At 46.7% G+C, this 13,577-nt stretch overlaps 2 protein-coding genes across 4 annotated transcripts in view; both read left to right on the forward strand.

The window, feature by feature from the left end:
* Positions 1-1,623, forward strand: part of IPO9 (importin 9) — a 39,356-nt gene extending 37,733 nt beyond the window's left edge. For both annotated transcript variants that reach the window (XM_021527666.2, XM_085561529.1), the window contains exon 24: positions 524-1,623. In XM_021527666.2, coding sequence (XP_021383341.1) covers positions 524-634 — 111 coding nt within the window. In that variant the 3' untranslated portion in view covers positions 635-1,623. The remainder of the gene's footprint in view (positions 1-523) is intronic.
* A 2,309-nt stretch (positions 1,624-3,932) lies between these two features.
* LZTR1 (leucine zipper like post translational regulator 1) overlaps positions 3,933-13,577 on the forward strand; it is a 36,460-nt gene continuing 26,815 nt past the window's right edge. For both annotated transcript variants that reach the window (XM_021527667.4, XM_085561531.1), the window contains exons 1-9: positions 3,933-4,134; positions 4,207-4,269; positions 4,705-4,761; positions 5,365-5,444; positions 5,799-5,907; positions 7,538-7,621; positions 9,399-9,456; positions 10,022-10,161; positions 10,337-10,538. In XM_021527667.4, coding sequence (XP_021383342.1) covers positions 3,959-4,134; positions 4,207-4,269; positions 4,705-4,761; positions 5,365-5,444; positions 5,799-5,907; positions 7,538-7,621; positions 9,399-9,456; positions 10,022-10,161; positions 10,337-10,538 — 969 coding nt within the window. In that variant the 5' untranslated portion in view covers positions 3,933-3,958. The remainder of the gene's footprint in view (positions 4,135-4,206; positions 4,270-4,704; positions 4,762-5,364; positions 5,445-5,798; positions 5,908-7,537; positions 7,622-9,398; positions 9,457-10,021; positions 10,162-10,336; positions 10,539-13,577) is intronic.

Raw genomic sequence — 13,577 nt, forward strand, 5'->3', positions numbered from 1 at the left:
CTGGAAACACCAGTCATGAACATCCAGAAAGGCACTCTGTAAATTGAAATTACTTTGGAAAGGGCCAAATGTCCCAAGAATTTATGGAGCTATTTTTCCTTATCATTAATATTTATAACATGGAAATGTGAATGAACAAAACTCTTTGAACAGAGGGGGATGAGACTTTTCTACCTGTGAGCTTCACTGCTACTGGCAGAAGTCAGGAGTAGGTTGGAGAGTGAACATGACAGAATTTCATATTCCACTTGGAGATGCTTCCACTCAGTCAGCCCCTGTGTTACCCTTTGCTCCTGCTTTTCCCACCACCTGCAGCTGTTGAAGGGCCCTTCCCTCTGCTCCCATCCTTTTTCCTCTGCTCCAGCCCTTCCCTCTGGTTCCACTCCTCCTCCTGCACCACTCCTTTCTGTTCCCTTCAGTCCTGGGGTGTTACTTGGTGCATGTTGGGCTGTGTCTCCTGACACGTGGAAGCAGCAGGATTTCCCAGGAGGGTGGTGCTGACAGGTGTTTCTGTCCCTCCCAGGCCTATCTCACCGACTTCCTGTGCCAGTTTGCACAGCAGCCCTGCTATGCCATGTTCTCTGACCACCTCAACGACAACGAGAAGCGAGTGCTGCAGGCCATCGGGATATAGACCCACTCCAGAGACCACACCTGCCAGATCTGAACAATTGGTTCTTTTTGGCTAATTCCACGTTTTATGATAGGACATAAAACATTTTCCAGTGTCTGCCTGCCTTGTTCCAGGTTGACAATGGCCTCATTGTTTTGAGCCTCATCTTAACGCACATCTAAGGATGCTAAGGAAAGGAATCCTGAGAAAGGATCATTGCACATTGGTCTCACCACAGGAGCACTTTCATTTTCCACAGTAACTTTCCAAGAAGTTCCTAAAGATAAAAATAATGTGTCCTTAATATTTTTAAAAGGAAACTGTCTCTACCTGTAAGAGGCACTTTGAGTTTCCCACAGCACAGTTCGACAGGGAAAGGAACCGGATCACTTACGGATTGCTTGAGAAGTGGGAAGGTTGTTCCTCTTGGCTGTTCCTCCTCACCTAACACAGGGTAAATATCTTGATCCTACAACGTGACTTCTTTTATAGAACCACAGACTCTTTTCAGAGCAGCCTGGATCGGATGGAGCCTGTTCACAGGAGTCTGGAGGGGAAGCTGAGACAATGAACCTGAGTGTGTATCTTCTTTCCTGGTGTGGATGGGGCTCTGTCGCTCACGTCTCCCATGGGAGCAGTTCTTCACTAACACTTGTGTGTGCACATGCTCAGAGGAAGCCATCACTTAAATTTCTGTTCCTGTGGCCTGTGGCTATGAAAGACTGGTTTTCTGGAACAAAAGGAGCCACAGTTTTTAGGGGAAAAAAACAAACTGATTGTATTTAACAGATTTACTTAATGACAGCCACTCTAAACTACTTTGCTTTTTTCACACTCCCGTGTGTATTTTTATAGAGTGGCAAAATAGCATTTGCAAATTGATTTCCCCATGAGAACAGTGTGATCTATCTCACAACACCTCTCTGCCTTTGGTTCCCTTTCGGGGAAAATGAAATAAAACTATTAAAATGTACATTGGTATCCTTCTTATAAAACAGATTTAAAAGGAACTTGTGCTTGATTCCTGAAGTCACTTTTTAAAGACGTATTTCTCCTTATGACACGTTCTGTATGTTCTGCCAGAGGATATTGGGGTATTTCATGGGAGTCACCTGGACAGAAAGGGAGTCCTGTGCTGTATGTATCTGCTGCTTAAAATGGGCTGAGCCATTACAGTTTCCTTTTAAGAAAGGCACTTGCTGTTCCTTTGTGGAATCATTTGCTTCGACATTGTATCAAAACCTCCATAACCTGGAGTCCTTCTGTCTCTCACTGGTCTCACCTTGTGCCTGTGAGTGAGCAGAGCCAGGGGGAACCCCCCATCCCCTGCAGACTCCTCTGAGCCAATCTTAAATTTTTGAGTGCTTAAGTATATGAGAAGCAGAGTTTGAAGCCTGATTTTTGTGTCTAATAAGGTACAAGCTCTTCCCATGCCATTGAGTCTCAGTGTCTTTCTTCCCTGGGGATTCTCTGGTCTGTCGGAATATGTAACAAACAGGGTGCCCTGACCCTCCTGTCATACTCAGTAGGAGTTTGGTTCTGAGGCCTTTGCTCTCAGCTTCCACTGAAAGGAACAAGTTAAAGCAAACAGTGCGGTCTTGAAACTACCAAGAAGCTCATGGCTGCAGTGGTGTGTCCACATGGCTGTTCCAGAAGGATCAGGAATGTCCTCAGAAGAATTGGTCCCAGCTCTGGGAAGAGGCAGGACCAGCTTTTTTTGCCGTGTGTGTCAGCAGCAGAGGCACAAACCCAGCCATCCATACTTGCACAAAAGTGGATGTCAATGTCTGGAAGCATTGAGGTGTGTTCGGGGTGTCAGGAGTAAACAGCACACTGAAGGCTGGTTAGCCTGGGCTCACAGAGGTGCTGCTTGGGGGTTCGTGTGCACTCCAGTGGGAGCTGGAATACTGTGCATCAGGGGGGGCTTTAGCCAGGGCAGAGGGTGAATTTAAACAAGTCCATGAAAAATGAGGCTGACACTGAACTGAAACATCTAAAGGTGCCTGTGTCATTGTAAGTTCCAAAAGATGGATGGGTCAGTGCCATATTCCTGCTGGAACTCATCCATATTTTGGGTAAAACCAGCTTTGATTTGCAGTTATCAGTGTTTTTTTTAAACGAGTGTGAGAAGGGAAGGATGGGGGGTAAGTGGCATTGTCTCTACGTCTAAAGATTACTTACCTGAGTTTCCCACAGTACAGGTGGACAGAACAAAGGCACTGTGTCTTTTACAGATTGCTTGAGAAGTGGGAAGGCTGTTCCTCTTGGCTGAACTGGTGCTCTGCACTGTCCCCCCTCCATCCTCTGCCAGATGCAGCCTGAGCTGGCTGGGCATGGTGCTGCTGCATGGCAGCTGAAGCTTGGGACCAGCCCGAGGGGCAGGACTGGCACAGGGATGGTGTGGTTGTGCAGCAACCCTCACCGTGTGCAGGGTGGTCTTGGCAAGAAATGCTGTGACTCGAGCAATCCCTAGGAAGAGGCTGGATACGAACTGAGAGAGTGCACAAGGGAGATGGTTTGAGGGGCCTCAGCTGAGTCCTGCTGGTGCTCATGACTTTGTTGCTTTTCTGCTTAACCAGTCATCTTTCCTAAAAAAATTCTGAAGCTCACTCTGTGATGTGTCTTTATACAAGGATTGTGTTTGCTGGAGGGATTGTGCGAAAAAACCTCTGACAAGTAGCACAGTGATGGCTCAGGATGGAAACTGCTGGACTCTGAAGCAGTGTCTGAGCTCTGGTTTTGAGGCGCAGCACCATTGTGCTGTCTGGTGTTGCAATAATAGTCATAGAGGTGACTGACACCGTTTTAAGAAACATAAACTGAGGAAAACAAAGGATGGGCTGTGGGCTTTGCACAGCCGAGGGCACATGCCACTGCTGCCGTGGTGCCTGGCACGCACATCCCGCTCGGGACTCCTGTGGGTATGAGCTGACCATGTTTGCTCCCTGTTTACTCCGGAGCGCACCGCGGAGCTCCGGCCCTCACGGACCGTGTTAAAACAGCGACCGCCAGCTCGGACCCTGGAGCGAGACTTTATGCATTTTCATCAGTACTGTTCTTTTTTGGGAGTGGAGCTTTTTGAATTAACAAATCAACTCTAGTAGTGTAGCATCCCGCCCGGCTTCCCGCCCTTCAGCGCCCGTACCGGCTGGCTCGGGCCGCCCGCCCCTCTAGCGGTGCATGCTGGGGGCTGTAGTCCAGGGCTCGGCAGCTGCCAGGCCGCTGCGCCGGGCGCGGGGCACGCCGGGAGTTGTGGTCTGGCTGCTGGACCGCAGGCGCGCCGGAAGGCGGGCGCGCGGGGCGGGGCATGCCGGGAGCTGTAGTCTAAGGGGGCAGGCGTGGGCCATGGCGGCGGCCGCGGCCCCGGCGGGCGGCGCGGGGCGCTCGAAGGTGGCCCCGAGCGTGGACTTCGACCACAGCTGCTCGGACAGCGTCGAGTACTTAACCCTCAACTTCGGGCCCTTCGAGACCGTGCACCGCTGGCGCCGCCTCCCACCCTGCGACGAGTTCGTGGGGGCCCGGTGAGCTAGGGAGCGGACGGGATGGTTGGAGGGGGGCTCCCGGCGCCTCTGACCTGTCCGTGCCGCCCGCAGGCGCAGCAAACACACTGTGGTGGCTTATCGGGATGCGATCTACGTGTTCGGCGGGGACAACGGGTAAGGGGAGCCGGCAGCGCCGGGGTTAAGGGGAGGTGGGTGTGAGGGGAGATGGGTGTGAGGGGAACGGAGTTGTGAGGGGAGATGGGTGTGAGGGGAGATGGGTGTGAGGGGTGGTGGGTGTGTGAGGGGAGATGGGTGTGAGGGGTGGTGGGTGTGTGAGGGGAGATGGGTGTGAGGGGTGTGAGAGGAGGTGAGTGTGAGGGGAGATGGGTGTGAGGGGAACGGAGTTGTGAGGGGAGGTGGGTGTGAGGGGTGTGAGGGGAGGTGGGTGTGAGGGGAGATGGGTGTGAGGGGTGTGAGAGGAGGTGAGTGTGAGGGGAGATGGGTGTGAGGGGTGGTGGGTGTGTGAGGGGAGATGGGTGTGAGGGGTCCGTGGCCGCCCCTGTCCGGCCCCCGGCCTGGCTCAGCTGCTTCTCCCGTCCCTCCCCGCAGGAAGACGATGCTGAACGACCTGCTGCGCTTCGACGTGAAGGACTGCTCGTGGTGCAGGTGGGCAGCGCGGCCCCTCGCCGTCCCTGGTCGCTGGCAGGACCGGGACACGCCGTGGCTTCCCTCAGCACCTTGGGCTGGGTGTAAAAGTTTGTGCCGCTACCTGAGTACCCGAGAGGAAATGTCACCTCCTCCCAGCACTGTCACAGCTGCTCCCTGCCAGCCTGCTGTGTGCTGGGCCATCGGGGTTGTCGATCCTGCCCGAGGGGAGGCCGGGCAGCACAGCGAGGGAGGACCAGGGTCATTCTGTTCCTGCAGCTTGTGGGAGGGCAGAGGGACTGGGTGTGCTGCACCTCTCGGGCCAGGGAAGGTGCCAGGGGTCCTCACACCTTTCTTGGCTCCTTTGCTCTGCAGTAGGCAGCCTGTCTTATCTCACTTGTGTCTCACTTTCCAGCTCTGCCAAATAGATTTCAGCAGCAGCATGTTCGTAACCATTTATTTCTGTTCTATAAAATCTTAGTGCAATCAACTATCCAAAACCAGTGAAACACTCAGGAGCAAAAGAATAATTTCTAATAGTTGTTTCTTTTCTTAGTCTGCACATTAGCTCTGTGCCCAAAGCACAACCAGTGTGTTTGACTGCTGCTGTTGTGACTTGTGCAGGGCTTTCACGACGGGGACGCCGCCGGCACCACGGTACCACCACTCCGCTGTGGTCTACGGGAGCAGCATGTTCGTTTTTGGTAAGGCAGCAGCAGGCTGTAGTACAAGTGGTAGATGTGCTGCTGTACTGGTTTGGAAAAAGAATGAGAGATCTTTAGGAGGTGTCAGAGGTCTCATTCAGTAGCAAATCCAGTATTTTTCATAGCTGTGATTTCAACTTTAGTTTGGAAAGATGGCGCTGTTCTGTTTAAAGTAAAGACTATTGAAGCTCATTGCCATAGTGATTCTTTAGGAGGAGTGGAAGAGTAGTCTCCTTCTGTAGTAGTCTGTTAGCCAAACATTTCATGCAATCTAAAGTTTCTCCTAATGCAACGCCTGGGAGTGTGTGTGTGTGCTCCGTTGCCTGGGAGGCTAATGGAATTGTTGTTGTCCAGGTGGTTATACTGGAGATATCTATTCCAATTCAAACCTGAAGAATAAAAACGACCTCTTTGAGTATAAGTTTGCAACTGGGCAGTGGACAGAGTGGAAGACTGAGGGAAGGTAAGAGCTGTATCATTGCCTTCTGCTTCGGGGGACTGAGGGTAGCTTGGCATCATTTCACATAGCAGTCAGACCTACTTACAGTGCTCATGTTAGGCCTGCAGCATGATTGCTGCTCTGCTTTCTCAATTAACATTTTTTGGTTCTACAGGAGTTTTTTTGGAAGGCCTCCATTCCAGAATGCACTGTAATGGAAATTCATCCAAATTCCACTCTTCATGTTTCAGGTCCATGACAGAAGGAATGGGGGCAAAAGGAGTTGGGTTTTTTCCTGAATTGTTTCAGTTTCAAGGATAGCTTGGAAATTGTTGATCCCTCATGAAGAAAAGGGATCCTGAGAGTCAGCGTTCCAAGGAAAATCAGAATCACTAAGACATTGCTTCCTAACGTTGACTCTGTGCACATTTCAGAATGCCATTTCTGACAATGATTGTGATCCAACTCTTTAGTGTTTATTACAAGGTCATGAACAGGATAAGGGGGAATGGCCTTATACTGGCAGAGCAAGGTTAGATGGGATATTGGGAGGGAAGGCTTGGCTGTGAGGTTGGTGAGGCCCTGGCACAGGTTGCCTGGAGCAGCTGTGGCTGCCCCATCCCTGGAAGTGTCCAAGGTCAGGTTAGATGGGACTTGGAGCAACCTGGGCTAGTGGAAGGTATCCCTGCCCATGACAGGGAGTGGGACTGGATGGGCTTTAAGGTCTCTTTCTACCCCAGACATTTCTGTGTTTACCACTCCCCAGTAGGGGTCATGTGGTGTCTTTACCTGCAGTCCTACACATAGCTGAAGTTTCTGGAATGCTGTTTTCAGTGGGGAGAGAGAAGGGAACTTTTGTTATTGTGATTTGTGGAGAGGGGTGAGGAATGTCCCATCCGTTCTTGTGTTACTGTTGCTCACCTCTGATGAGCACGCTATATTTCAGAACAGAGACTCTATTAGTAATATCTCTTTCTGGTTTATTCTGGTAACTTGGGACATTTTGGAGAGTAATTCTTACTCAGTTTATTCACATTTTGCTTGTTGTTCCCCAGAGTTAATGTTCAAGCTTCACAATGACCTCAGATAAGCCAACAGATGCCTTGTGGCATCACAGGTTTGTTCAGCCTGGCTGATTTAGTTAAAACAACAAAGATTGTGGAAGAGAAATCATAGGTTGGATCTTTCATTGTCGGCACTACATCTTGAATGATCCCAAATGAGTATCGTGAGCTCTGTTCTGATCTTGTTTCTGTGTTTCTCCTGCTTAGTCTGTGGGAATATGTGTGGGATGTTCACAGCCAGAGTTGATTGCCACCTTGCTCTACCAGTGGTGCTATGAATTTTCCCATTATTTAACTACTTTATGCAAAATACTCTAAGAGTATTTGAGTCCTGTCAAGGAATTAGTTGGGATTCTTTTCCTTTTTTTCCCTATCTGCATTAAGGTTGTTTCTCTCCACTGAAGGCAGTAGAGTTCAAAACTAATACATGCTTTCAGAAGCTCACTCTGTTTGGAGGGCACATGGCAGAAACAATTTTGTGTACGGGACTTTCTTCTTCTCTTCACATGTGCGTTTTAGCTCTTAGATTCTTCTGCAGCCCCTGTGCAGCTGCAGAGGAAAGATTGTTTTCTGCATTTTCTTCCTTGCAGGTTGCCAGTGGCCAGGTCAGCTCATGGTGCAACAGTGTACAGTGACAAACTGTGGATCTTTGCTGGATACGATGGCAACGCACGGTATGGGGCACTATCACCCTCTCCTTGACTGATTTTGTGAAATCCCAACCCCTCAGTTTCCACCACTGTAGAGACATTTCCGTGTTCCAAGAGATTTAAACACTCAACTAGAGCTTTGCAAGCCCAGTCTGTTGTTGAACACTGTACTTTTGCAGTTCACTGGTTCATGTTCAAATAAGCATGTGCTTAAAGCCTAAAGATCTGGTTACTCAGAGCAGCTGTGGATGTGTAATTTGACAGTGTGCTTGGTTGTAAGGCTGCAAAATGATCTTTGGAATTTGGCAAATGTACATTTCTTGAAAGATCCCCAGCACAGGCTGGCTGATGTTGCTGAATACTTAGAGAGCAAAGCCTGGATTTGCTTTGAAATCGTCTCAGAGAACTAAGAGCAACATGTCCGTTTTTTTCTCAGAAATCTCTGGAAAGATGTAATATTTAGGTTGAAGGGAGGTGAGATTTTGTATGGGGAAAGACTGTAAAGGAGTGGTGCTGAGATGTTAGAAAGAGTGCTTTGTCTCACAGTAGCTCCTTGCATTTGCTCTTGGTCTGTCAGGGAACAGTCAATTCTGGACATGTCATTTTTTTTCTGTTGTCATGAACTTAAGGAGTAATTTATGATGATGTACAATATTTGCATCATGAGAGCACACAGAAATTGTCACACATGAGGAGCTGGGTTGCCTCCTCTTTTGAGAAGAATCTTCAGAAACATGTCCAGCTCCACAAAGTCTCCAGGAGAACTGCTGACAATCAGGAATAAAGATGGGATGTCTTTGTTATTTCTGGAGGAGAAATTGGTATAAGAAGCATGACTCTGTGGGATTGCTCAGTGCCAGCTTAGGGAGTCCCCCAGGGTCTTGGGTAGCTGGAAGGAAGGAGTGGGTGAGAGGAGCTGTCTAATTTATGTTAAGTATGTCAAATCACTTTAAAAAATGTCTTTTTATGGAATATGAGCCAGCCTCCAGGCAGATTTGAACAAAAGAAACATCTGTAGTTACTCTGAGTAACTTGTTCTGGGAACAGCACAGTCAGAGATGTGTCAGGTTACCTGCTTCGTCCTCCTTTCTGTATTTAAGGAAGGATTCAGCCATGTAAATAATTGTTGTGATCAGTCTCAGTAGTTAACAGGGATGGGCAGAAGGAGCAGGGTAAAAAGCGGTATTTTGTAAAAATCCTGAAGATTAAATAGTTCAAATCCTTAAGCTCCAGACTGAGTTGCTGTATGTAACTGTTGACGGCAGTGTACTTGAAAACCAGAAGGATGCTGAAGCAAGCTGGAATGGGGCTGTAAAATTTAGGCATAGGACAAAGGAATTCTAATAATTGTTTTTCTGTCAGTGGAAGTAGGAGATTCAGTGTCGCTGTGGTGGCAGGATGGGAATGAGGAGACTCTGACTCAGAAGGCTGCTGAGAGTAAAACTCCCATTTATTCAAAATACACCGCTCTTTTATACAGAGCTTTGTGAGGACCAAATCCATCGGTCCAGAAGTGCAAACAACCCACAGCATTGGTGCAGAGTGCTTGACACACAGTGATACAACTTAACTATAAACAATGTGAACAACAAGAGAGATAAATAATTATTTATATTCTTCTCCAACTCTTTCCCAGGCTTCTGCCTGGCTAGAAATTCTCCGTTTCTCTCTTTGACTGAATCTGAGACCCACAATTCTTCCCATGCAGAAGGAGTGTTAATGAAATAGGATTTCTGCCCTTTCAAAACTGTTACAAAAAATGAATTGTTTCGAATCAAGTATTTTTTGTGTTATGGCACAGATTAAATGACATGTGGACAATAGGCCTGCAGGACAGAGAGCTGACCTGCTGGGAAGAGGTAAGAAGCTTTAATTTCAACTAACACATAGAATTCTCTTTTTTGGTTTTAATGCAGAATTATTTAAAATTTCCCATGCTGGACTTCACTGCTCTTTCTGCAGAATGTATTTTTGATCCACAGTGAAAAGAAACAGTTCAAATTTGATTTGGTTTGGGTATTTGGAAAACCAAGTGTGTATGAAAGGGTGATTTTTTTTGCTTGTAAATCTGTGAACTGGACTTGGACTTCCCATGGGGGATTTGCTGTGCCCCCTGTGGAAGGGGGTATTCCCATTCTGACCACTGCATTCCCACTCAGACTGCTGACACAGACTGGGAACTTGGCTGGCAAGCTGACCAAAATTCTGATCCTTGCAGTACTGGGAGCTTTAAAAATGTGGCCTCCCAGCCTTTTTATCCAGGGAAAATCAGACATGTAAGCACAGCACGAATTGATTTCCTGTCACCAGCTTTACAGGACCCATGCCATGTGCTCTCCCTGGCTGCACCTGTGTCCCATGGCCCTGCAGTGTCCTCAGCACTGTAACAATACATTTCTGATTCTGAGCTTAATTACCTTTCAGATTGAACAAAGTGGTGAAATTCCTCCTTCCTGCTGTAATTTTCCTGTGGCAGTTTGCAAAGACAAGATGTTTGTTTTCTCTGGCCAGAGTGGAGCAAAGATTACCAATAATCTCTTCCAGTTTGAATTCAAGGAAAAGATGTAAGTGTAGACAGTTAATTTGTGCAAAATCCACATAAATCCTTGACTGCCTGAGCTGTGAAATGTAATACTTAAGGGCACTGAGGGAGAATGCTGTGTCTCCTGGTGACAAAGCCAGAGTCAGAAAATTTAAGACTGGTGAAAAACGACCGTGTTTCCTGTTTTCCTGTCCCAGCTGGACACGGATCCCCACGGAGCACCTGCTGCGGGGCTCGCCGCCCCCTCCCCAGCGCCGGTACGGGCACACCATGGTGGCCTTCGACCGGCACCTCTACGTGTTCGGCGGGGCTGCGGACAACACGCTGCCCAACGAGCTCCACTGCTACGACGTGGACTCCCAGACCTGGGAGGTCATCCAGCCCAGCCCAGACAGTGAGGTAAAACCTTCAGCTTATGCTTTTTTCCTTTATGCTCCTTTTTTGCCTCATTTTTGCTATGGACAGTTTTTGACAAGAGTATTGGCTTTTAGCTAAATAATAACAACTCCTTACCAACTGATGGTTAATCAGCTCAAATATTGTGGGTAGCAGTCCTTAAAAATTAGTCAGTGTTGACACATCTGAAACTTCACTTAAGACATTCTAAAGAAATACCATGAAACACTATGATATGCATTTCAATAGTTTTTTCCATCAAAAGCTGAACAATTAGTTCAGTGTGTACCACTAGTTCTTTGGTTGGCTGTGTGATTGATCCTTTTGAAGCAGAATTCAAAGCTAGATGATTTGTCACTGTAATGCTCATGTGCATAGAATCTTATAAATTCTGATTATACATAGAGGTGTGGCTGGCAAATAGTAATCTGGAGGCTCAGAAAGGGCTGTTTTAAGATATTTTCCTTAATAAGATATACAAATTTTAAAATGTCTGTTTTTACATGGATATCAAAAGGCTGTAGACCACCAAGTGACAAGGAAACACTCCATATAAGACAATATTTAAAAAGAAAAGAACGATGAACGTATCAATCTTTCTTTTGCTACTTGCTACTCATGCAAGGCAGCAATTGTGTGATAAAATGTCTGTTTTTTTCCTCAAAGCATACTCGCAGATCCTGTCTGTGATCAGCTTGTATTCCAGGTGGAAGTGCCAAGGGCTCACCTGGTTTCAGTGCATATTTCAGGTCATGTAGGTGAGGATCATTTCATCCCAGAATGCACAAGCAGTTGTTCCCTTAAGCCCATACCAGTGTAATTCCTGGCTTTGGAACAGCAGCATTCATTGTGTTTATTAGTGTGAATAGATTTTGCTTTAAACCATGTTAAGGTAGTGCAGCTGATGTCACAGTGGGTCTGAGGTGTGAGCTGCTCTGCAGGAGGAGATGCTGTGTGTGTGTGCGCTGTGCACACAACTGCACAGCCTGAGGTTACACCTCAGACAGCTGAGTGTTGCAAGAATTGGGATCAGGTGCAGAGTTACTGATTTAGCCTGCACAGATGTGACAAGGCTCACCCCCAAGAGCTGTGTGGAGTGTTTCATGTGTTTATATGTTTGCAGACACAGCATTGGATGAGCTGGAGAATCCCACACACACTGCTCAAAATTAATCATGCACATGGGCCTCGTTGGGTGCTGTTGTCTGACCAAAGTATCTCACAGCAGCCTATTTAATGCTTTACAAAGCTGATTTATTGTCACATGAAATTAATAAAGCTGCTTCTTCAACTTTTTAAAGCCACAGTTGCCTTCAGGACTGTAGATCCTGTTGTGTTCCTGCCACTGTTACTGTTTGATGTGTGAGGCGTCAGCAAGCGCTGGTTCTTTTGGACACAGTTGCCTATTGCTTCCAGGAGCAGAACTGATCCTGGCAGTGTTGTAAACCAGCATTATTCCCCAAGTTATCCCCTGCTAATTTTCATTTCAGATTTCAAATATCTTTTCTTCATCTGTCTGTAATCCCAGGTTAGTTGCTCTTGTTGTATTTGGCAGTTTTTTCCTCTGGTACAGAATCTAGAAACTGATTTGGTAGAAATGGGAGGTGAAACTGGTGCTGTTGAAACACATGATAGTAAATTTTCCTAAAAGACTGATTAACCGCAGACTTGGCATTTCAAGTAAGTTTTAAGTTATGTTGTGTCTTCTGCAGTCATAACTATGTAATTTCTCAGAATCATTTTCCTAAGTTTCCATGAGCTTTTGGCAAAGACGTCTAAAGGTACCAATGAAGCTGGACACTCTGAACTGGATTTTCCTTTTTTATCCGTCTCTGTGAACAAAATTACTCATGTTAATTTGAAGCAAAATAGAAGTCGATAAGTGCAGTGCTGTCTCAGCACCTGAGAGTTTCTGCTGTGTGTGAAGTGATAGTGACCTCTGTTATTGTGCAGCAGAATGACCTACCTTGACTTTTAGAGTTGTGTTTTCTCTTTTCCAATGGATGGATAGTAGAGTTTACCTTCTTCTTGCTCTGTATTATGATCTTAGAAGTGCTGCATTATAACTTTGCTTGACTGCACTATGGCAAGGCAAGGTTACTTTCTTACTTATGGTCATGAGATGCATATCCTTAATTCTTTCTTCTTTCAGATGTTTAGCATGGAATGGGTAAAGCCTCTGGAGTCCAAAATAAGGTTTGGTGCTGATAAGCTATTAATTCAGGGTGATTTTTACAGTGCTTTGCAAAAGAGATTACAGAAGAGATTGCTTATGCTGAAGGAGAGTCATTACTGCCATTCCAGTCTTGTTCTCTGAACTTAGGCTGCCCTGAGGAGCTTCTCAAGGTGATCAGGGAGTGATTTAGACTTTTCAGACCTGTTTGTGCCAGTGGCAGGAATAGGTGTCAGGTGGAAGTTGTATGTCCTCTGCTTCCCTGTTATGGCAAGCAGAGAAGGTGACAAATCACACAAGGCTGAAGAATCTCGGAGTTGTTACCTGGAAAAGGTGGCACAGTTTGGGCATTAATTACAGCAAAGTGGAGTGAGTACTAGCAAGATCCTAGAGGCACTTTTTGAGCACAGGCATTAATGGTGTGTCAGGTGCCCTGAGACAGTCCGGCATTTTCTGCATTTTGAGTAAACAAAATGCCAGACTGTACTGTTCTATTTGTTCTACTCAGGTAGAACAAACCTGGGAATAGATCTGGCAATGCTATTGTTGTAGTTCTGTGCCCAGGGCACTCAGAATTCTTGGTAGTGCCTCACTGTGGGATGGAGGATGGGAAATGGCTTATGAATAGAAGAGAGCAAACTGAGATAGAACAGGTTAGTACTTCAAAAATAAACCAGGAGCTGCCATTTTATGCTTTAGGATGTCTCCAGAATGAATAACAAGACATCCTTGCTGAGCTACACAATTGCAGTCTGTAGCTCCTCAAACCTATATATAATACATGCACATATATATTGTACAGAGCACACTGAGCTATTCCCCATCTTTGCTGTGAGATGATCTTCACAGCTGTGGATTCTCCTTTTCTA

The sequence above is a fragment of the Lonchura striata genome, chromosome 26 (genome assembly GCF_050655825.1).
Source record: "Lonchura striata isolate lonStrDom1 chromosome 26, ASM5065582v1, whole genome shotgun sequence".
Classification (NCBI taxonomy): Eukaryota; Metazoa; Chordata; class Aves; order Passeriformes; family Estrildidae; genus Lonchura; species Lonchura striata.